The sequence below is a fragment of the Cnephaeus nilssonii genome (genome assembly GCF_951640355.1).
Source record: "Cnephaeus nilssonii genome assembly, chromosome: 2".
Taxonomy (NCBI): domain Eukaryota; kingdom Metazoa; phylum Chordata; class Mammalia; order Chiroptera; family Vespertilionidae; genus Cnephaeus; species Cnephaeus nilssonii.
In genome coordinates this window covers 74,292,417-74,315,080 of record NC_137073.1, presented here as the reverse complement: position 1 = coordinate 74,315,080, position 22,664 = coordinate 74,292,417, and the positions used below count along the sequence as shown (strand labels likewise).

General features: G+C 37.4%; 1 protein-coding gene across 1 annotated transcript in view; it reads left to right on the top strand.

The window, feature by feature from the left end:
• Positions 1-306: 306 nt before the first annotated feature.
• AGGF1 (angiogenic factor with G-patch and FHA domains 1) overlaps positions 307-22,664 on the top strand; it is a 41,119-nt gene continuing 18,761 nt past the window's right edge. The window contains exons 1-8 of the mRNA XM_079760730.1: positions 307-1,283; positions 4,018-4,120; positions 5,778-5,980; positions 7,064-7,228; positions 10,215-10,403; positions 14,941-15,271; positions 16,116-16,227; positions 18,056-18,107. Of these exons, the coding sequence (XP_079616856.1) occupies positions 1,074-1,283; positions 4,018-4,120; positions 5,778-5,980; positions 7,064-7,228; positions 10,215-10,403; positions 14,941-15,271; positions 16,116-16,227; positions 18,056-18,107 (1,365 nt within the window). The 5' untranslated portion in view covers positions 307-1,073. The remainder of the gene's footprint in view (positions 1,284-4,017; positions 4,121-5,777; positions 5,981-7,063; positions 7,229-10,214; positions 10,404-14,940; positions 15,272-16,115; positions 16,228-18,055; positions 18,108-22,664) is intronic.

The window sequence follows — 22,664 nt, the reverse complement described above, 5'->3', positions numbered from 1 at the left end:
ATCCCAAAGAAATGAGTGCACAGGTCAATAAAATGGCACGAACAAGGATCATTTTTTCATTGTGCTATTGATTGTGTTAATAGAGAATTGGAGATAGATGTTGACAACTAGTGGACTAAATAATATGTGGTATACATATATCTTCAAATACTATGCAGAACTTAGATGTATATAGAGCAACATATATTAATTTTTAAAACATTTTAATCAAGTACTATTTAGGTAAAAGAAATACACATGAAACATTTTATAAGGATAGATTTATATTTAAGGACATCAACCACACAAGTGGGAGTGGGTATTCATATGGACAGGAGGTAATGGGACTGATGAATAGAGATCTAGAGCTACAGTAAAACAAAAACAACCTCCACCCCTCAAACAGCAGAGCCGCCCCATGGGCCAGTGTTGATGATGTTCTGTGAACTAAGGAGTGTGATTAAGTACAAAATAATAACTAAAAACAAAAATTACAAAATAAAAAAATAGTGAGTAATGTCAAGTAGTATGCTTCGCAAGGGCAAAAGCTTGAGACCAAAGGCTGCGACCCGCTCTGCCACCCCAGGGCTTCTTAGCTACTTTCCCACACCATCCCGCACCGCCCGGCCCCCAGCCGTCGGCGGGAAGTGCGCATGCGCACTGCGAGACCCTTCCCGCTCCCCGTCACTTCTCTTCCGGCTTCGGCCCCGCCCACCGCGGGCGCTGTCGTTTCCGGTTCAGCCCAGGAACAGCCGGAGCGCTTGGGGCCTTCGCTTTTTAGGCCCTCCCACTTCTCTAAACGCTCCCGCGACTGCCTCGGTCGCTGGGGAAGGTATTTACCAATAAAGTTTTACTATTTCAAAGCCGAGCGGATTGGGCTGCGTCCAACCGCCTTCCTCTGGCCCGTCGTCCGCAGTTCCTCTCGGCTCCTGGCTTCGAGCTTCAGGCCGTCATGGCCAGGGGCCGCCGAGGCCGGGCGGGTGTGAGGCCGCCTTTCGCTGCCCACGCCCTCGCGTGGCTCCTGGGGCCGCCGGCGTCCGCCTCCGTCTGAGCGCAGCCCCTTGGCGCCCGCGGGCCGCCTCGCGCCGGACCCCATGGCGTCCGAGGCGCCGTCTCCTTCGTTGTCTCCATCGCCACCCACCTCCCCTGAGCCGGAGCTGGCCCAGTTGAGGCGGAAGGTGGAGAAATTAGAACGCGAGCTGCGGAGCTGCAAGCGGCAGGTGCGGGAGGTGGAGAAGCTTTTGCACCACACGGAGCGGCTGTACCAGAGCGCCGAGAGCAACAACCAGGAGCTCCGCACCCAGGTGCGCGGTCCACCGGCCCTGCGCCCCGCCCCGCCCCGCCCCGCCCAGGCCTTCGCAGCCTCTGATTGCCCCTGGCACTTGAAAGAAATAAAAAGTTCAGTGCAATTAAAATCCCACGTACTTTTGGAGCAAACCTAAGAGTTCCGGTGACTCGATTTAGATAAGCGCGTGAGCAGAAGTTCGGGCTGGTGTGCATTGAACTTCTGTACTTGTAGGTTGTCTTCATTCTCACGGCGTTGCCCGTCGGCCGCAGGCACATTTAATGTCTTCTGGGTCACTTTTGGGCTTCTTAAAGCGCCGGATTTTAATCAGAGTCCCATCTGTCACTAGATGTGTGAACTGATCCTGACCCTCGTTAGCCCATAAAAAAGAACGCGCGCACCACACAGGTGAAGGTTAAATGAAGCGTGAACATTGTGTAAGGTTGTCATTCTGGGCGTTTATCATTTTGAGTTTGCTGTTGGAAGTAGGGAAGATATAACTTTCTTTGCTAGAGACTAAGCAGCTAACTTCACTTTTATAAAGTACATTAAGGACAAATATTTAAACTGTCACTCTTTAAAAAAAAACTTTTAAAGAGGAGCATAATGCTTTCTTTCCAACTTGATTTGTTTGGCAGTTGCACTGTGTCCTGAGAAGTTATTTTCACATAATTATTAATTTCAGTTAAACTGTTGTCCTTCGTAATATATGGGGTACCATTGCTAAAACCACATATGTAGTCTGAACCCTGAAATGTCATCAGACTTTGATATACTTTATTATCAAATAATCTATGAAAAGAACTGCTGAGTTGCAATGACTTGCTGTGCCCATTGCATAGAGTTATTGACATTATGACATTATAGAAAATTTGAATTTGTTTATTCAACTAGTTTTTGAACACCTGTAATGTATAAGGACTGTGCTAGGAGACTACAAATATTGTTAAAATACCTTGGGGGAAGGGGAGCAAAATATGACAGCCTTTTAAAAAGCCTTTTTATAATTTCCAGTTGTTCAAGTGATGCCTGCTTTTGAGAGAGACCCAAAAAACACACACCAAATAAACATGTTTGCTAACCGTTGAAGAGCCAGCATTTTGGCTATTAGTGTTAATTTAAGAGTGGTCTAACATGAAACATTGAAATGGATGCAAGGTCTTGACTCTACTGGTGATAGTAATTATTCCTTACTCTCCTCCTAATCAGCCTCCCCTGGTGGTGGTAGAGTTTGGTTGTTAACTGTCACCCCGAATTACTAAATAGTATTTTATCTAGAGCAGTAAAAAATTGGGTTGAGAATTGAGGGTGAACTGTTAGAAAAACCTAATATGTACAGGCTTTGGAGGCAGTACAAACTTGTGCAAATTACTTTGTCTCCAGATTTCTCACATATAAAATGGGAATTAGGAAAACTAATTTGTGAGATGGTTGTAAGAATTAATAAAGATGTTATCCAAAGTAACAAATATAGCACGTAGCAGATACTAAAGAAATTATCTAGTTTACAGTAATAGTGGTAGTGGCAGAGCAGAGCCAAGACTGGACAAGGCAATCAGTAATCTAGGGCAGTGGTCGGCAAACTGCGGCTCTTTGGCCCCTTGAGTGTGGCTCTTCCACAAAATACCACATGCGGGCGCGCACATACAGTGTGATTGAAACTTCGTGGCCCATGCGCAGAAGTCGGTTTTCGGCTCTCAAAAGAAATTTCAATCGTTGTACTGTTGATATTTGGCTCTGTTGACTAATGAGTTTGCCAACCACTGATCTAGGGTGAAAAATTTAAGAAGGCACTGACTGACTCTCAGGTATAGACCCAATACTTGCAGGAAACTGAGGCTGAGTGCTACCTAGGTGCCTTGCTTGATTCGCCCGTCAGTTTTTTAATATGTTTTTATTGGTTTCAGAGGAAGGGAGAGGGAGAGTAGAAACATCAATGATGAGAGAGAATCGTTGATCACCTGCCTCCTGCACGCTCCCTAAAACCTGGGCATGTGCCTTAACCTCCTGGTTCATAGGTTGACATTCAACCACTGAGCTACTCCAGCTGGGCTATATATAATCAGTTTTATCCCCTTTCTCTTTTTAAGCTTTATGTATTATTAAAGAACTAGTTAGAAGCTTGTTTTTAGTTTCTTTCATGCCTGTAATAGACACCTCACTCTTAGATATTGTCTGAGGCGTATTGAGGAGGCTGCTCCTCATTGCTTATGGATATTTCTGCACTCTGTTGCTCTAGCTTTGGCAGTCAGTGAGGGACAGGGAGAATAGATGCCGCTCTGAGGCAGTCACTTCCGTTTTCTTCTGCTGCAGTTATTTGTCATAAGACTAAAATTTAAAGAAAAATCATACATTAAAGTACTTTTTAAGTTAAAGGCATGAGAATTAATGTTTTTTTCCTAATTCTTTAGAGAGAACTGCTGACCAATTAAAATATTACTATAAAAACACTCTTATTTTTTGGAAATAAAGGATTCTGTTTATAAAGTCCTATTCATTTAGTCTATTTGATTTTCAAAGGGGATATTTTGAGGTTTAGCAAGAGAGGATAAGAATAAAAAGCATTCCCTCTGCAAATGTAAAAGATGAAAGAAAGTAAATGATAGTATTTTCAGTTTTTCTGAAAAGGAAACCCTACTATTGGTACTTCTCTGAAAGTTATACCAAGAAAAAATAATTATTGTAATTTCAAGAGAATGGTATGCATGTTTTTAGATTGCTATATGATTTCCTAAAGCCTTGTTTTCTTTTAGGTAGAAGAGCTCAGTAAAATACTCTATTGTGGGAGAAAGGAAGATAATAAGAAGTCTGATGTAGAAGTACAAACAGAGAACCACCCTCCTTGGTCAATCTCAGGTATTTAGTTAATATTGGAGATATCCTAACATTTATTACATTCAAATCATGCTATTTTCATTAAATTTAAAATAGACAAATGTCTACATAAATATGAGGACTGTTACAAGGTTGTCTTCTCTCCATATGATTATATATTTCATTTTCAGAAAATTGATTTGCTCTTCTGATAGGAAAGTAGAAATGCATTGTCATTCCTATAAATACATAGGATTGCTACTGTGTCTTTAGTGGCACATTCACTGAGTAATTTCTGCCATGCTGTGAGCCATTTACCCTCATATCTGATCTTCCATGTGACCCAGGTGCATGTGTTTTCTTGTTGATGCATTCCACTTAGTATTGTGTTCAGTGACAGTCTCTTAAGCCTTTGTGGGAATGGTGAGCCCACAACCATGACCTCATCAGTGGAATTATGTTGTGAGGCAAAATAACTGAGTAGCTGAGTTTTAATAAATAGGGATCAAAAGAAGTTATTTTTCCATTATGTTTGTCTTATTTTATTCAGCATATAATTTAGTTAAATTGCTAAACACAGCAATAGCATTAACATTACATATCTGCATGATAATACATTTTTTTTAAAGTCAGCATCATGAGATATTTGACAGAGAAATCAACCTTTGACATGTCTTTGTTCCGTTTGATATGCAATGATATTAACATTTGTGGTTAGAAATTGTTAAGAGTTGCTAATTTTTTTTGACAGACTACAACTTATTTACCTATTTTCTTTTTTAGTCTTGCTATGGAAAATAAAAATCTCACCTTTTAAAATTTTTATAGCTTGACAGCTAGGGTACTTAAAGTGACATTAGAATCAAAGGTAAAAGCACCTGCAGATTTATCTGCACTATCAATTTTAATCTATTAAAATGTGTACAATTATAAAAATACTAGCGACCCGGTGCATGAAATTCATGCACAGGGGGTGGGGTCCTCTCAGCCCAGGCTGCACCCTCTCCAATCTGGGACCCCTTTGGGGATGTCTGACTGCCGGTTTAGGCTCCTAATCGCTCACCTGCGTGGTCGCCCCTAACTGTCCCCCCTGCCGGCCTGGTCGCCCCCAACTATACCCCCCCCCCCCGCCAGCCTGGTTGCTCCTAACTGCACCGCCCCCCACTGGCCTGGTCACCTCCAACTGCCCCCCTGCCGGCCTGGTTGCCCCACGCAACCTGCTTGTTCAGTCGTTTGGTCGTCACTCATTAACCCCCCTGCCGGCCTGGTCGCCCCACGCAGCCTGCTTGTTCAGTTGTTTGGTCGTCCTTCACTAACCCCCCTGCCAGCCTGGTCGACCCACGCAGCCTGCTAGTTCAGATGTTTGGTCGTCCCTCACTAACCCCCCTGCCGGCTTGGTCGCCCCACACAGCCTGCTTGTTCAGTCGTTTGGTCGTCCCTCACTAACCTCCCTGCCGGCCTGGTCGCCCCATGCAGCCTGCTTATTCAGTCATTTGGTCGTCGCTCACTAACCCCCCTGCCGACCTGGTCTTAGGCAGCCATCTTGTGAGGGCGCGAGGGTTAATTTGCGTATTACCTCTTTATTATATAGGATGGTTTGCAGTGTGTACTGTTTTGTGTTCAGTGCCAATGTTATAGAATTCTAAGTCCTTTTTATATACACTATTCTAATATGTATCACAATTTGTTTTTGCTATAGATTATTATTATCAGACATACTATAAGGATCTTAGTCTTCCAAATAAAGAGACAGAACTTTCAGTTCAGCAAGATCAGAATATCGAAGCTTCTACTTATAATTTTAAAGACCAGTCACAAATAGAAAATGATGTGTATGCTGGTACTGATGTAACGGAAAAGGTTGAATGTGGACAAGAGGACCATTTTGCCTCAAATTCACAGGTAATAAAATGCTACTACTACTGATGCCCAAGAACTTGTCCTTCATTATTGTTATTATGCAAATTGACTTCTTTGGTCCATGACAGCATATATACATGGGTTGTAAATATTCTGTATATAATTATGCAGAATATTACACTTTTAGAGAAACAAAAATTGCTCATATGTTTGTTTCCTACTTCGTTGTGTTCTAGAATCTTGTGATGTACATAAACTAAAACAAAGAAAATTTGTCAGTATATTTTGGCTCAATCAAAAAATTTTGTGCAACTACCACAATAACTTTGTTCACAACAATTTTGTTTTTAAATCCTCATCCAAGAATATGTTTTTATTGATCTTTTGAGAGAGAGTGAGGAACGGCGGGGGTGGGGTGGGGGGGCGGTGCCGAGGAGAGAAACATCAATGTGATAGAGAAACATCGATCAGTTGCCTCTCTTCTGTGCCTGACTGGGGACCGAACCTGCAACCTAGGTATGTGCCCTGACTGGGAATCGAACCCACAACCTTTTTCTGTACGGGATGACATTCCAACCAACTGAGCCACCGGCCAGGACTACACAAAAAATTTTAATGCTTCCTCTCTGTCATATATCCTGCCATTGTTCAGATTTTTATAATTTGCATGTTTTATAATTTTTTTCTGTAGTTGTGTGTTTGAATCAGGATCCCAGTAAGGTTTATACAGTGCAACTGCTGATGCTGTGATAAATCTCACATAATCCATAGCTTTCTCTTCCATCTCTCTTCTAAAATGTTTTTTCCCTTTGGACCTGTGATTATGGAAGAATCTAGATAGTTTGTCTTAAAGTGTACTTCAGAGTCCATATTTTGTGGATTACTTCCCTATGGTATTAGGCATTTATTTTTGAGTAAATGGTCAGTGTCTTCAAAACTGAATTAACTGATAAATATTTTTTAAGTGAATCAAATTATAATTGATAGCCATCCCTTCCATTATAGAAATTGAAGCCTTATTATTTAAAATAGCTCTTCAGTCTATTTATTGTTTTTCATTTTGCTAACTTTTAAGTTGCTATAAGAATATTTTTGTCTTATTTGACATGAATTTATCTTACCTAGGAGCCAGCATCTGCATTAGCAACAGAAGATGCATCCTTAGAAGGTTCATCATTAGCTGAAAGTTTGAGAGCTGCAGCAGAAGCTGCTGTATCACAGACGGGATTTAGTTATGATGAGAATACTGGACTGTATTTTGACCACAGCACTGGTTTCTATTATGATTCTGTAAGTATCTCAGACCTTTCAGTACTGTAACTGTATACTTAGATGCTTGATACCAAATATTAAACACTAAACTGAACTAAGGAAAGAAAGAAGCTGCATTTAAAAATTATGTTTGATTCAAAGGTATTTGACAAAAGTAAAGAATTATAAAATAGTTTATCATACTATACTTTTAGGCTTATAATTAAGTAAGTTAATTGTGATTATTATAAATTGATATAATATAAAGGAATGTACAAAAATGTTGGAGTATTAATAAGGGCAGACAACTACATTATTGGAAAATTTTAAGAACCTACACTAACATTTTTTAATAGAATTTATAAGGAAGTGACATTGTTAATTCTAGGCTTGGGGTGAGATTTTTTTGTTTGTTTCAAATACTTATGAACCATTTGAGGCCACAGGGGGGGTCTTTTTCTTGAATTCTCATTAGCATGTTTATTATTAGTGTTTTATATTCTGTGGATTTTAAGCATTTCACTTTTACAAAAATCAATCTGTTAACAGTGAGAACTAGGAAAGCAGTGTGGGATCAGAAATATAATGGGCCACTAACTAGGACAGAACTAGAAAATTAAATTCTTGATTTATAATACAGTGTGATGGCTGTTGAAGTCTTGTACTTAATTGGGTTTTTAATCAGGACTTGACGACAATGATGATGAAACTCACATACCTACATATCTTAACCTTGATGGTCTAGGCATGTGATCTGATCCTCAGGAATTATAGAATCTAGTGCCCAAAAGTGGACCAGGTATTCACTATTCCAGTTCTGGAAGTATTATTAACTAACCTAGGGAACATAATGATAATGCTAAATATCTTAGATAGGGATTTCATTAGCTTGTTAGTTTGCACTTAGTATACAGACTTTGTAAATCCTTTGTCTAGAGAGGGTTTTCTTTCACTGGAGTGTGCTTATAGATAATGCTAGTTAATATCTAGAAAACTAATGTTTAAATGCTTATTACTAAAGAAAGTAAGCTATTCCTTATTTGGTTTCTAGGAAAATACAGAGTTTCTGAGTATATGACATTCTTCTTTGTCATTCTTTTACCTTACTTTCTGTATCTTTCCTGCAGACATTCTGTAAATGGTTATTTACATTCTGCAGGTTATATGTCTCAGTAAAATAGGGACCTAGTTGTTTTACCATTTTTATCGTGCTAATTTTCATCTTATTTTAATTAAATAAAAATTTTAAAATGTCTTTGAAAATGCCTATATTTTGGACTGAAGGACATAACAGATGAAAAGGTTTGAGTTTTAAACATTCTGATATCATCTATACTAATAAAAAGGTAATATGCTAATTAGACTGGGTCGACTGGACATCTTCCGGACATCCAACTTCCTTCCAGACAAAGCCATGGTGGCAGGGGCCAGGCAGAGGTGGTTAGGGGCGATCAGGCTGGCAGGGAGCAAGCAGTTAGGGGCAAGATCAGGCTGGTGTGGGGGAGCAAACAGTTAGGGGGCGATCAGGCCAGCAGGGGAGAGCAGTTGGGGGCGATCAGGCCAGCAGGGGATTGTTTAGGGGGCGACAGGCCGGCAGGCAGAGGCAGTTAGGGGCGATCAGGCAGGCAGGCGAGCGGTTAGGAGCCAGCAGTCCCAGATTGTGGGATCGGGCCTAAACCGGCAGTCGGACATCCCCTGAGGGGTCCTAAATTTGAGAGGGTGCAGGCCAGGCTGAGGGACACCCCCCTACCCTGTGCACGAATTTTGTGCACTGGGCCTCTAGTGAGAAATAGGTTTAGAGCACATACATTCAGTGTTTTAGTTACATGAAATATAGCATTAAAATACTTTTTTAAGAAATCTGCAAAATGGATTAAAGATAATAAATTGCAATAGTATCAACAGAAAAATAAACTATCTTTTTCAAGAAGTTTTAGTTTAATCTCAGTATGTCATAAGAGGTCTGATCTGCATGGATTTCTGATGAAAAGAAAATACAGATTTTTAATTAAGTCTCGATTATAGAGTCCTGGCAAATATCTAAAAAATACAGATGATTGCATAATTTTATCTTTCTAGTTTTCATCCATAATTTTCCAAAATTTATTTTTGTGTGGCTGTTTTACTTTTAAGTCTTTAGATACTTACAATAGAATTAAGTGAAGATGATTTTTTAATCAATTTCTTTGTGTAGAAAGTTATGGACTTAACTTTATTTCCAGATTTTTCTACAGGACTTTTAGTCATGAACATTAAAAGGCAAATCTTTGTTTTATGACATTGAGAAAAGGGTTCAGGGGTTTATATTACCAAACCATTATTGTGTAATCTTAAGGATAACGAGTCTGTAATTGCTTCCATGTGCTCAGCTTTTCCTGGTGCATGCCTTAGTTTTCATCACTTCTAAAAGACTTCTTGTTATAATTTTTTGTTGATGTATTAAGTTGAACCATATGAAATTGCTGTTTCTGTAAGTTAAAAAAGTGGTGAAATGTTGGTAATTTCATGATTCAATTTAATATTTAAATGTTCACATTTTTTCACCCTAGGAAAATTAGAGCAGATATTGAATGGTAAAGTATTTTGAAAAATTACATATTTTTGAAAACACCTATATTTTGGACTGAAGGACATAACAGATTTTTCTTTAAAAAAAGTTTTTATGGGTTTTAGAGCGAGAGGGAGGGAGGGGGGGGAGAGAGAATGAGAGAGATATCGATGGGAGAGAAACTGATTGGCTGCCTCCTGCACGCCCCTTACTGGGGATTGAGCCCACAGTCCAGGCATGTGCCCTGACCTGGAATAGAATCAGTGACCTCTCGCGGCATGGGATGACGCTCAACCAACTGAGCCACTCCTGCCAGGGCCAAGCATTTTTCATTGTGATATTTTTATTTACTATCTTCAGAAAATACTATAGTTCTTAAAAGAAACAAACATTTACTATATTTGAATATGTTTGACATTTCTGTTGTTTATTTTTCTATTTTATCTTATATAAATAGTACTTTTTTTATTTTAAAAGGAAAATCAACTATATTATGATCCTTCCACTGGAATTTATTACTACTGTGATGTGGAAAGTGGTCGATATCAATTTCATTCTCGAGTAGATTTGCAACCTTATCAGACTTCTAGCACAAAACAAAGTAAAGATAAAAAGTTGAAGAAGAAAAGAAAGGATCCAGATTCTTCTACAACAAATGAGGAAAAGGTATTGTCTTCTTAATTTTTAAAATTTACATAATGGTAACATAGTTAAGTCAAAATTTTTGATGAAACTGAAAATCATTCAGTAACTGAATTTCAAACATATCCATTAAAGTAACAAGGTATCAGAATCTATTAATCACAGAGCATTTATTTACATTGGTCTGTTCCACAAATTCTCAGTCACTAGAAGTCAGGGAATTTCTTAAAAGATTGAAGGAGGTATATTTAGGAAAGATAAGATACTCTTAAGTTACATAATTTGGAAGAACTTTCAGTCCCTTAGTTGATAAGTTGATGTCAGTGCACAATTCACAATAAAACAAAAACATAGTTTATAAGTAGATGTATATAAAAATTTCTTAGTCACTTTGAGCAATTTCTTACCTATATTATGTTAGCAAACATTAAAAAAAATCCATTTCTGGCAAATATAGAATAGATATATTTTCATTAGTAGTGTAAATTGGTATCTTTTTGGAGACTAGATTGGCTGTTTGTATCAATAACTGTAAAAATATGGATATTTTTCAATTGGAAAATCTCATTTCTGGTAATTTATTATCTATATATATGAAAGCCTAAGTGACCGGCCAACCAGCCGGTAGCTGTGATGCGCACTGACCACCAGGGGGCAGATGCTCAATGCAGGAGCAGAAACCACAGACATGGAAACATGGAACAGACGGATGAATCTCAGAGGGAAGGAGGGAGAATGGAGGGCGGGAAGAGATTAACCAAAGGTCTTATATGCGTACTAGAGGCCCAGTGCATGAATGCACCTGTGGGGTCCCTTGGCCTGCCTGTGCCCTCTCGCAATCCACAATCCGGGACCCCTCGGAGGATGCCCTTCAAGCCCCTGCACCACCCCAGGTGCTGCTAGCCAGGGAGGAACCGCGGGAGGTTGGCTCCAGGGCGTGTCCGGCCCATCTCGCCCAGTCCAGCCCCATTGGCCACCTTCTTCTTTTTTTTTTTTTTTAATATATTTCTTTTTTAAAAAATATATATTTTATTGATTTTTTACATAGAGGAAGAGAGAGGGATAGAAAGTTAGAAACATCGATGAGAGAAAAACATCGATCAGCTGCCTCTTGCACACCCCATACTGGGGATGTGCCCGCAACCAAGGTACATGCCCTTGACCAGAATCGAACCTGGGACCCTTCAGTCCGCAGGCTGACGCTCTATCCACTGAGCCAAACCGGTTTCGGCACTGGCCACCTTCTAATTAATTTCCTTTCATTGTGCACGAATCCATGCACCAGGCCTCTAGTTATTTTATAAATCCAAAGAAAGAAAAATGCCTTTGTTTAATTATATAGCAATATTTTGCTATATAATAGTTAAATAGTTCAAATGACCCAAAACATATTGGTTAAGAAAATGATAATACATTTAATTGGAAAAGCATTATTTATGACTTAGAATGGTAGTTGTAAAGAGTGAGGGGAATTTTAAAAATAGTTACAATACGTTAAATTGAAAAAAGGAAAATAACAAAAAATGTTATTAATGCTCTTATTTCTGCTCACTTCACAGATAAGGTTGATGGTTTATAGTCAGGAAAGGAGGCTTATTGTGAATTCTGGCAACTATTTGATACTTTACTCTTAAGATATTATCTCATGTTTTCTTTTCTTAACCACGGGGAAACATTTTTAAATATATAATACCAAAGTTCAAAGATGAAATTGGTATTTTGTTGAATTTATTTTCTGTTCTTTGATTTGTTTTTATTTCTCTACTGTTTTCACTAAGAGTATATAAGAATAGAAGAATATGTGACTAAAATACTAAAAATGGTTTTTCTCTTTGCTTTCAAGAACTATGTTTTAATCACTCCTACTTGTTACTAGTGGTTGAACCATTTGAGAAGATAGGTTGTAAAATTACTTCTGTCTAGCAATAAGAAAAGAACACACACCTATCATCAAATGGCCTTTCCTGACAAACTAGAGAATGACATTTGAAAGCATTCGGTGAGATTTTGGTTTAGTTTAGCTCCCATAACTGCTTATCTATGTTTTTATTTTATTTATCTCTGTTTTTATTCTGTTTTTTAATCCTCACCCGAGGACATGCTGAGAGAAGGGGGGGGGGAGAGAGAGAGAGAGAGAGAGAGAGAGAGAGAGAGAGAGAGAGAGAAACATTGATTGACTGCCTTTCATAGGCGCCACAACCAGGAATTGAACCGCAACTCTTGGGTGCACAAGATGATGCTCAACCAACTGAGCCACTCTGGCTGGTACCATAACTGCACTTTTTTATAATCCTTCGAAAATATGTGAACTCCAGGACAGGAACTTAGGAAAAAATCCTGATGAAATTTTGAGAATTCTTTGAGAATTCTAAAAGGTAGTTGTGAAGCATGGGAGACCAGTTAAGACATCCTCACCTTTTCTTTATTTTTTAAGGTACTCTTGAGCCTCATTCTTTGTAGATGGAGGGTATGTGGAAAGAAGAGAGTAGAGTGAGGTGATTGGAGTAATTAACTTGAAATATGCATTTATACCTCAATGCCCACATGTCGGCTCCCTTATCTCTTAATGTTTAACATTCTGGCAAATAGTTTTTTGAAAGTAGCACCTCTGGCAATTTCACTCATTTTCCCCTTGCATATATTGTCCTATAAGCAGTAATAATACAATACACAAGACTGGAAACTGCTTTTTAAAAAGAATATTTAGATAGGAAAATTTTTTGTTATAATTCACAATGGCCTTTAAAGCTCATAGTTGTTCAGTTCCTTGCCCTTATTCTTGTCCTTTGTGAGTTTGTAGTGCTGGAAGTATATATATTTTATTACACTGTGAGTATTGAGCCAGTCTCCAAACTGAATTTATGCTACTGTTAAAATATGTGTTTAAGATGCTCTCATATTTTATAAAATAACAAAAGAACATATGAATTCACTTCATCATGTGGCTGTAAGGTAGAACGAAAATTCATTGTGTTACAAACCAAAGAAACAAGGGGAAAATAACTCTCTGCTTTTCCAATGGTTAAAAGAATAGATTTGTTCATTTATCAAAAGGCATGCCCAATATAATTGTATAATCCTACCTAATAATAGACAAATATGCAAATTGACCATACCTCCGACACACCTACAAGCCATGCCCACAAGCCATGCCCACCATCCAATCAGAGTGAGTATGCAAATTAACCCAACCAAGATGGCTACAGCCACAGAGAGCAAGGCTTCCTAGGTAACAGAGGAAGCCAAGCTTTCCGCCTGCCCTTGCCAGGCCTAAGCCTCCACTCAAGCTACATCCCGGTGGGATTGGGCCTAAACGGGCAGTCGGACATCCCTCGAGGGGTCCCAGATTGGAGAGGGTACAGGCTGGGCTGAGGGACAACCCCCCCGCCGTGCATGAATTTTGTGCACCGGGCCTCTAGTAAATAATAAAAGGCTTATGCCAGGTAATTTGGAATTTTGGAATAAAAGAGATATAACTGATTAATCTGTACATGAAGCTGTTGTGTATTATCAAATCAACTCTATAAAGTGTTAATTTTTTTAAAAATATGCTTTTATTGATTTTTAGAGAGAGAGGAAGGGAGAGGGATATAGAGATAGAATTATTGATGAGAGAGAAACATCATTGATCAGCTGCCTCCTGCACACCCCCTACTGGGATTGGCCTGCAACCGAGGCATGTGTCCTGACTAGGAATCTACTAGTAACTAACTGGTGATCTCTTGGTTCTTGGGTTAATGCTCAACCACTGAGCCACACTGGCTGGGCTATCAAGTGCTAAATTTTAGCATAACTACTTTTCTGCTACATTAGGTACATTTGGATTTTTAAATCCCTGCTGTAATGAAAGCCAATTCTGTATGTAACTTGATAATTGGTTAAAAGTTCAAAACAAAATTTAGAGTAGATGTATTCTCCAGGCCTTCACTGTCCAGTAAGGTAGCCACTAGCTACATGTGGCTACTGAACACTGAAAGTATAGCTGGTAAGTATAAACTACATTCAATTTTGAAAACAGTGCAAAAAAATCCATGTAAAATATTTCATTGGTAGTTTTTATACTGATTAAATATTAATATGTATTAAATGATAATATTTTGTAAATACTAGGTTAGATAAAATATTAAAATGAATTTCACTTGCTTTTTACCTTTTTAATGTGGCTATTAGAAAATTTTAATTATAAATATGGCTTGCATTATTTTTTTGTTGGGACAACATTGGTCTAGACCGTCACTTGGTCCAAGTAATATGTGACAGTTAGGATGTTGAAAATAGATAAGAAGAGAGAATTGGGATAAATTGTAAGTATAGTCTGTATCACTTGGTAATTGATTTCATGTGGTGGTTAAAGGGATGTCAAAGATACCTAAGATTTTTTATTTGGATGCTAAGTGGATGGTAATATATTTAATCAAGAAAGGGAACATGAGCAGAAGAGGGGGTACAGATAATAGCTATTGCTATCTCACTGTACATATATCTTTACTAATTCATTGTAACATTTAGCATTATAAGATGGTCATGTTTAAGATTATCTTCCCCACCCACCATTTTCCAGGATTTGAATTCAGAAGATCAAAAAGCATCCAGTGTTGAACATATAAACTGCAGTGAGGGAGAAGATTGTGCAAATGTGAAAAAGAAAGCCAAAGTAGACATCCGTTACAAAAATAGTTCCCATGAATTCACTGTTCCAGTTATCGGAAAGACTATAGAATTTCCTCTTAATGAAAACATCTATAATTCGACCTCATTTAAAGATGAGAAAATCATAGAGACTGATAGTGAGCCAGAAGAAGGTGAAATTACAGACTCTCAGACTGAGGACAGTTATGATGAAGACATTACCAGTGAAGACAATGTAACTGCAGAAGATACTGAGGATGAAGGTGAGTAGCCAGTATTTAATTTTACTCAAATAATTCAATCTGGTCATTGTAAACATAGCAACACTGGTAAAATGTTAGTATAATATATCTGCCCAAAATTAAACATTGTTTTAAATTGATTATTTTCATGACATTATTGAAAATTTTGTGGGTTACCATTGCTTATTCTTAGGGAGTAGAATGTAAATAAATGACTAACACTTGGACCTTAGGTTTCATTGCATTGAATGGCCTTATCAATAGAACACAAAACCAAGTTACCTATGCCCTAATCCTAAAGTATGTATTAAGTCTGTTTTAGTGTCTTAGATATTTATAGCCCACTTTTATAATTGAGAGGGGAAGAGCAAATTGCCTTTAAAAAGTATAGTCCATGAATTCAACTATATAGGTATTATGATAAATCTAATTTTTTTTTACTTGAGGATATGAAGACATACTTTTAAAACCCAGGATTTCATATTAGGGTATATGAGTTTATTTTGTTTTTAATGGAATTACTTATATTTTTAAAAAGGGTAGACTCAATTTTTCTAACTTAATATAAAAATGCTAGTTTGTGACATTTTTAAATTCCAGAACCTTAAAAAAGAGAGTTGATTATTTTACAATTATGATATATGCTGACTTTGCTGAATACCTTTAGTTTGATCACTTTAGATTGGTAACAGTGTTAAGCCTTACTAATTATATGTCATATACCAGGATTTAAGAAGGTTGTTTAAAACAGAATTAAGACTTTTGATTAATAAATTTTTATTTTATGGATACCTCCTACTATCTCTAGACATGTCTAATTTTTTTTCCATAGCATTTGGTTAATATTTACTTGTTTCTTTGGCAGATGAGGAAAAAATTTGGCCCCCTTGTATTAGAGTAATTGTTATTAGATCACCAGTGTTGCAGACAGGATCACTTTTTATCATTACAGCTGTAAACCCTGCTACCATTGGAAGGTAAAATGTTTAATATTATTATATTTGTCTTATTTTAGTGGATTGTACATTTCTTGAACAGTTATCATGAAATGTGCATGGTACTTGTTACTTGAGAACTTGTGCATGGTACCCAAGAAATATTACTGGCACTTACCGTTGTCACTTGGTTTTGGAAATCAGATGAGGGTATGACTTCATAGTCCCGAAAGTGGACTGCCTATATAAAGAGATAAAATCTCATTGATACCTTTCACAGAGATTTTTGTCAATTTTCTTACCTTTTGTACTGCCTTTTATAGGTTTAAATTACTTACCTACACCCAGTATTGGCCTCCTTCTCTGCTTCTTTTCCTTTGCCCTTTTGTACTTCATAATCAGCTTGCTAGAGAGGTAGGTTTTAATCATGAATAAGATAATTTCCTTTCTTTCTAACTGAAAAAACAATCTATCCTTAATTAAGATTATATGCAATACCTTAATTTTAAATTCTTAGAGACTAGTACATGCCTTTTATATGCAGTAATAGAAATGGGAACATAGTCAAGTCAACAGATCTGGAATAAGTAATCGACATTAGTATGAAGGATATTTTGTCTCACTGAATGTTTATTAGCCTGGGATATATGTACCAAAAATAAAAGTAATTCTGGAACCTTTCAAGTAGGAAATTTACAGTATGATTAAGGAAACTGGTCTTAGTGTGATAAACTTGCATTTTAGCATATTTTTTGTTTGTTTATTTACAGTATTACATATGTCTCCTTTTTCCCCTATTGACACCCCACCCCGCCACTCCCACCCCCAAGGGCAAACCCCTACCGCCCCAGTGCCTGTGTCCATTGGTTATGCTAATATGCATACATTCAAGTCCTTTGGTTGATCTCTAGCCCCCTACCCCTGCCCCTTGTCTCTGTATCTATTTTTGATCATCAGTTTATGTTAATCATTATATCCCACATATGAGTGAGATCATGTGATATTTATCTTACTCCGACTGGCTTATTTCGCTTAGCATAATGCTCTCCAGTTCCATCCATGCTGTTGGAAATGGTAAAAGTTCCTTCTTTTTTATAGCAGCATAGTATTCTATTGTGTAGATGTACCACAGTTTTTTAATCCACTCATCTGCTGATGGGCACTTTGGTTGTTTCCAGATCTTAGCTATTGTAAATTGTGCTGTTATGAACATAGAGGTGCATATATCCTTTATGATTGGTGTTTCTGGTTTCTTGGGATATATTCCTAGGAGTGGGATTACTGGGTCAAATGGGAGTACCATTTTTAACTTGTTGAGGAAACTCCATACTGTTTTCCACAGTGGCTGCACCAGTCTGCATTCCCACCAGCAGTGCATGAGGGTTCCTTTTTCTCCGCATGCTCGCCAGCACTTGTCCTTTGTTGATTTGTTGATGTTTGCCATTCTCACAGGTGTGAGATGCTACCTCATTGTTGTTTTGATTTGCATCTCTCAGATGATTAGTGACTTTGAGCATGTTTTCATATGTCTCTCGGCCTTCTGTATGTCCTCTTTTGAAAAGTGTCTATTTAGGTCCTTTGTCCATTTTTTGATTGGATTGTTTATCTTCCTTTTGTTAAGTTGTGTGAGTTTTCTGTAAATTTTGGAGATTAAACCCTTATCTGAAATAGCATTGGCAAATATGTTCTCCTATGCAGCGGGCTTTCTTGTTGTTTTGTTGATCGTTTCTTTTGCTGTGCAGAAGTTAATATATCTTTTTTTAAACATTACCTTTTAAAACAATATTTTAAAAAAATATTTTCATGTCTGTAAGTGCTGCATTTATATATGCTTCAATAATTACTAAAGACATGTTTCTTAACTGTGCAGAGAAAAAGATATGGAGCATACTCTTCGAATCCCTGAAGTTGGTGTCAGTAAGGTAAGCTCTTTGGTTTTACAAATATAGCACCTTGGTATAATTTTATAAGTCATCATTATAGCAGAAAGCTTAGAGTTTTTCCCATTTAATAGAAAGGTTAATAGTGTAGTAATGCTAATGAAAGTAATATAGATTTATTCTACTTCTTGAGAAAATAAAAATTATCACAATTTGAATGAACTAAATTAGGTTTAATTTTTAAAAATCTGGAGCAGGAGTAGAGAAAATGTGGATTAATTTAGGTACATGAAGTAATACCCATTTAACAGGTATTTATTGAGTGAAATAAATATGCTAGATATTATGACAGTTCAAAAATGAACCAGACATAGATTCAGACTACTTTTAGTTGATGGTTACTTAGAGTCCAGAATATTTTATAACCCTGGAACAATCTATTCTCTCCTAGTTGAGCCTCTAATGGTTTCTTTCAGGAAAAAGAACAGTTGAGTTTTCAAAACAAACAGTAAGGACAGAGTTACAACTTAAATCACAAGTAAAAAGCAAAAAGGTCTAGCTTCTGAGAGTCTGTACTTCATATTTATCTTTTTTGTTCTGTATTTTCTGTTGTTTGTCTTCCTCCCTTCTATGGCTATAATCTTTCCCCCCTTTTTTGTTTTTCTTTTTTTGACCTTTGATCATTCCCATTTTGTTTATATTTAATGGGATTATAATACGCATCTAAAGTATTTATTTTATGACTTGTTTTTTTTAAATAAAATTTCTCACTATTACTTTGAAAGTCTAGTTATTTTTACTGTTTCTGGACTCATTCAGAGAGGAGTAAATCTTCATAATCTTAACTCTGACCAAATTATCTTGCTTTTTAAAAAAAAATTTTATTTTTTTATTTTTGCAACTTTTTTTTATTGTTTAAAGTATTACATATAGTAGTACATATATCTCCTTCCCCCCTCCCCCCCCCCCATTGACCTTCCCCCAGCCTCCCCTACTCCCTGTCTCATGCCCTCATCCCTCCTCCCAGTGTCTTGTGTCCATTGGTTGTGCTTATATGCATGCATACAAGTCCGTTGGTTGATCTCTTTCACCCCCTCCCCAACACTCCCCAGCCTTCCCGCTGTAATTTGACAGTCTGTTCGGTGCTTTACTGCCTCTGTATCTATCTTTTTGTTCATCAGGTTATAATGTTCTTTATTTTCCATAAATGAGTGAGATCATGTGGTATTTTTCTTTCATTGCCTGGCTTATTTCACTTAACATAATGCTCTCCAGGTCCATCCATGCTGCTGCAAATGGTAAGAATTCCTTCTTTTTTATAGCAGCGTAGTATTCCATTGTGTAGATGTACCATAGTTTTCTAATCCACTCATCTGCTGATGGGCATTTAGGCTGTTTCCAAATCTTAGCTATGGTGAATTGTGCTGCTATGAACATAGGGGTGCATATATCCTTTCTGATTGGTGTTTCTAGTTTCTTGGGATGTATTCCTAGAAATGGGATTACTGGGTCAAATGGGAGTTCCGTTTTTAGTTTTTAGAGGAAACTCCATACTGTTCTCCACAGTGGCTGCACCAGTCTGCATTCCTACCAGCAGTGCACGAGGGTTCCTTTTTCTCCGCATGCTCGCCAGCACTTGTCGTTTGTTGATTTGTTGATGTTTGCCATTCTGACAGGTGTGAGATGGTACTGCATTGTCGTTTTGATTTGCATCTCTTGGATAATTAGTGACTTTGAGCATGTTTTCATATGTCTCTTGGTCTTCCTTCTGTCTTCTTTCAAAAAGATTCTATTTAGGTCGGTTGCCCATTTTTTTATTGGATCATTTATCTTCCTTTTATTAAGTTGTATAAGTTCCCTGTAGATGTTGGAGATGGAACCTTTATCAGTGATAACATTTGCAAATATGTTCTCCCATACAGTGGGCTTTCTTGTTGTTTTGTTGATAGTTTCTTTTGCTGTGCAAAAGCTTTTTATTTTGATGTAGTCCCATTTGTTTATTTTCTCTTTAGTTTCCATTGCCCCAGGAGCGGTATTGGTGAAGAAATTGCTTTGGCATATGTCTGAGATTTCTCTGCCTGTGGATTCCTCTAGTATTTTTATGGTTTCCCGTCTTATATTTAAGTCCTTTATCCATTTTGAGTTTATTTCTGTGTATGGTGAAAGTTGGTGATCTAGTTTCATTTTTTTACATGTATCTGTCCAATTTTCCCCACACCATTTATTGAAGAGACTGTCTTGACTCCATTGTATGTTCATGCCTCCTTTGTCAAATATTAATTGAGCATAGTGATTTGGGTCGATATCTGAATTCTCTATTCTATTCCATTGGTCTATATGTCTGTTCTTGTGCCAGTACCAGGCTGTTTTGAGAACAGTGGCGTTGTAATACAGCTTGAAATCTGGTATTGAGATCCCACCTACTTTGTTATTTTTTTCTAATGATTGCTGTGGCTATTTGGGGTCTTTTTTTATTTCAGATTAATTTTGGAGAGTTCTTTCTAGGTCTGTGAAATATGCCGTTGGTATTTTAATGGGGAGTGCATTGAATCTATAGATTGCTTTGGGTAGTATGAACATTTTAATGATGTTGATTCTACCAATTCATGAACATGGTATGTTCTTCCATCTGTTGATGTCTTCCTCTATCTCTTTTTTCAGTGTCCTGTAGTTTTCCGTGTATAGGTCTTTTACCTCCTTAGTTAAGTTTATTCCTAGGTATCTTAATTTTTTTTGGTGCGATGGTAAATGGGATTGCTTTTTTAGTCTCTCTTTCTGTAAGTTCACTATTGGTGTATAGAAATGCCATAGATTTCTTGGCATTAATTTTGTATACTGCTACATTGCTGAATTCATTTATTAAGTCTATTAGTTTTTTGATGGAGTCTTTCGGGTTTTTTATGTACAATATCATGTCATCTGCAAATAAGGACAGCTTTACTTCTTCTTTTCCAATTTGGAAGCCTTTTATTTCTTCTTCTTGTCTAATTGCAGTGGCTAATATTTCCAGTACTATGTCAAACAGGAGTGGTAAGAGTGGGCATACCTGTCTTGTTCCTGTTCTTAGGGGAAATGGTTTTAGTTTTTGCCCATTGAGTATGATGTTAGCTGTGGGTTTATCATATATAGCTTTTATTATGTTGAGATATGATCCTTCTATTCCCACCTTGTTGAGAGTTTTTATCAAGAAAGGGTGTTGGATTTTGTCAAATGCTTTTTCTGCATCAATTGATATGACTATGTGATTTTTATCTCTCAATTTGTTTATGTAATGTATCACGTTTATTGATTTGCGGATATTGTACCATCCTTGCATCCCTGGGATAAATCCTACTTGGTCATGGTGTATGATCTTTCTGATGTACTGCTGGATCCGATTTGCTAGAATTTTGTTGAGGATTTTGGCATCTATGTTCATGAGGGAAATTGGCCTGTAATTCTCTTTCATTGTGTTGTCTTTATCTGGTTTTGGTATTAGGGTGATGCTGGCTTCATACAATGAGCTTGGAAGCTTTTCTTCCTCTTGAATTTTCTGAAATAGTCTGAGGAGGATAGGTTTTAGTTCTTCTTTGAATATTTGGTAAAACTCCCCTGTGAAGCTGTCTGGCCCCGGGCTTTTGTTTGCTGGGAGCTTTTTGATGACTGCTTCAATTTCTTCCATATTTATTGGCCTGTTGAGATGTTTAGATTCTTCCTGATTGAGTTTTGGAAGGTTGTATTTTTCTAGGAATATGTCCATTTCCTCCAGGTTGTCCAGTTTATTGGAATAGAGTTGTTCATAGTATTTTTTAACAATCCTTTGTATTTCAGTGGCGTCTGTTGCTATTTCTCCTCTTTCATTTCTGATTTTGTTTGTGTCCTCTCTCTTTGCTTCTTGGTGAGCCTGGCTAGAGGTTCATCAATCTTGTTTATCCTTTCAAAGAACCAGCTCTTGGTTTTGTTGATCTTTTGTATTGTTTTTTGGTCTCTATGTCGTTTATCTCCACTCTGATCTCTATTATTTCCTTCCTTCTCCTTACACTGGGCTTTTCTTGTTGCTCTCTTTCTAAGTCTTTGAGTTGTAGGGTTAGGTAATTTATTACCATTGTTTCTTGTTTTTTGCAGTAGGCTTGTAGAGCTATGAACTTCCCTCTCAAGACTGCTTTCACTGTGTCCCATAAATTTTGGATTGTTGTGTTTTCATTGTCGTTTGTTGCCATGGTGTTTTTTATTTCTTCTTTGATCTCTCTGGTAACCCAGTCATTATTTAATAGCATGCTATTTAGTCTCCATGTGTTTGATTTTTTTGGATTGTTTTTACTATAGTTGATTTCCAGTTTTATGCCACTGTGATCTGAGAAGATGCTTGATATAATTTCTATCTTCTTGAATTTGAAGAGACTTTGCCTGTGACCCAACATATGGTCTATCTTTGAAAATGACCCATGTGCACTTGAGAAGAATGTATATTCTGTGGCTTTGGGGTGAAATGTTCTGAAGATGTCAGTTAATTCCATCTGGTCTAGTGAGTCATTTAGGATTGATGTTTCTTTGCTGATTTTTTGTTTAGAGGATTTGTCCAATGGTGATAGTGGGGTATTAAAGTCTCCTACTATGATT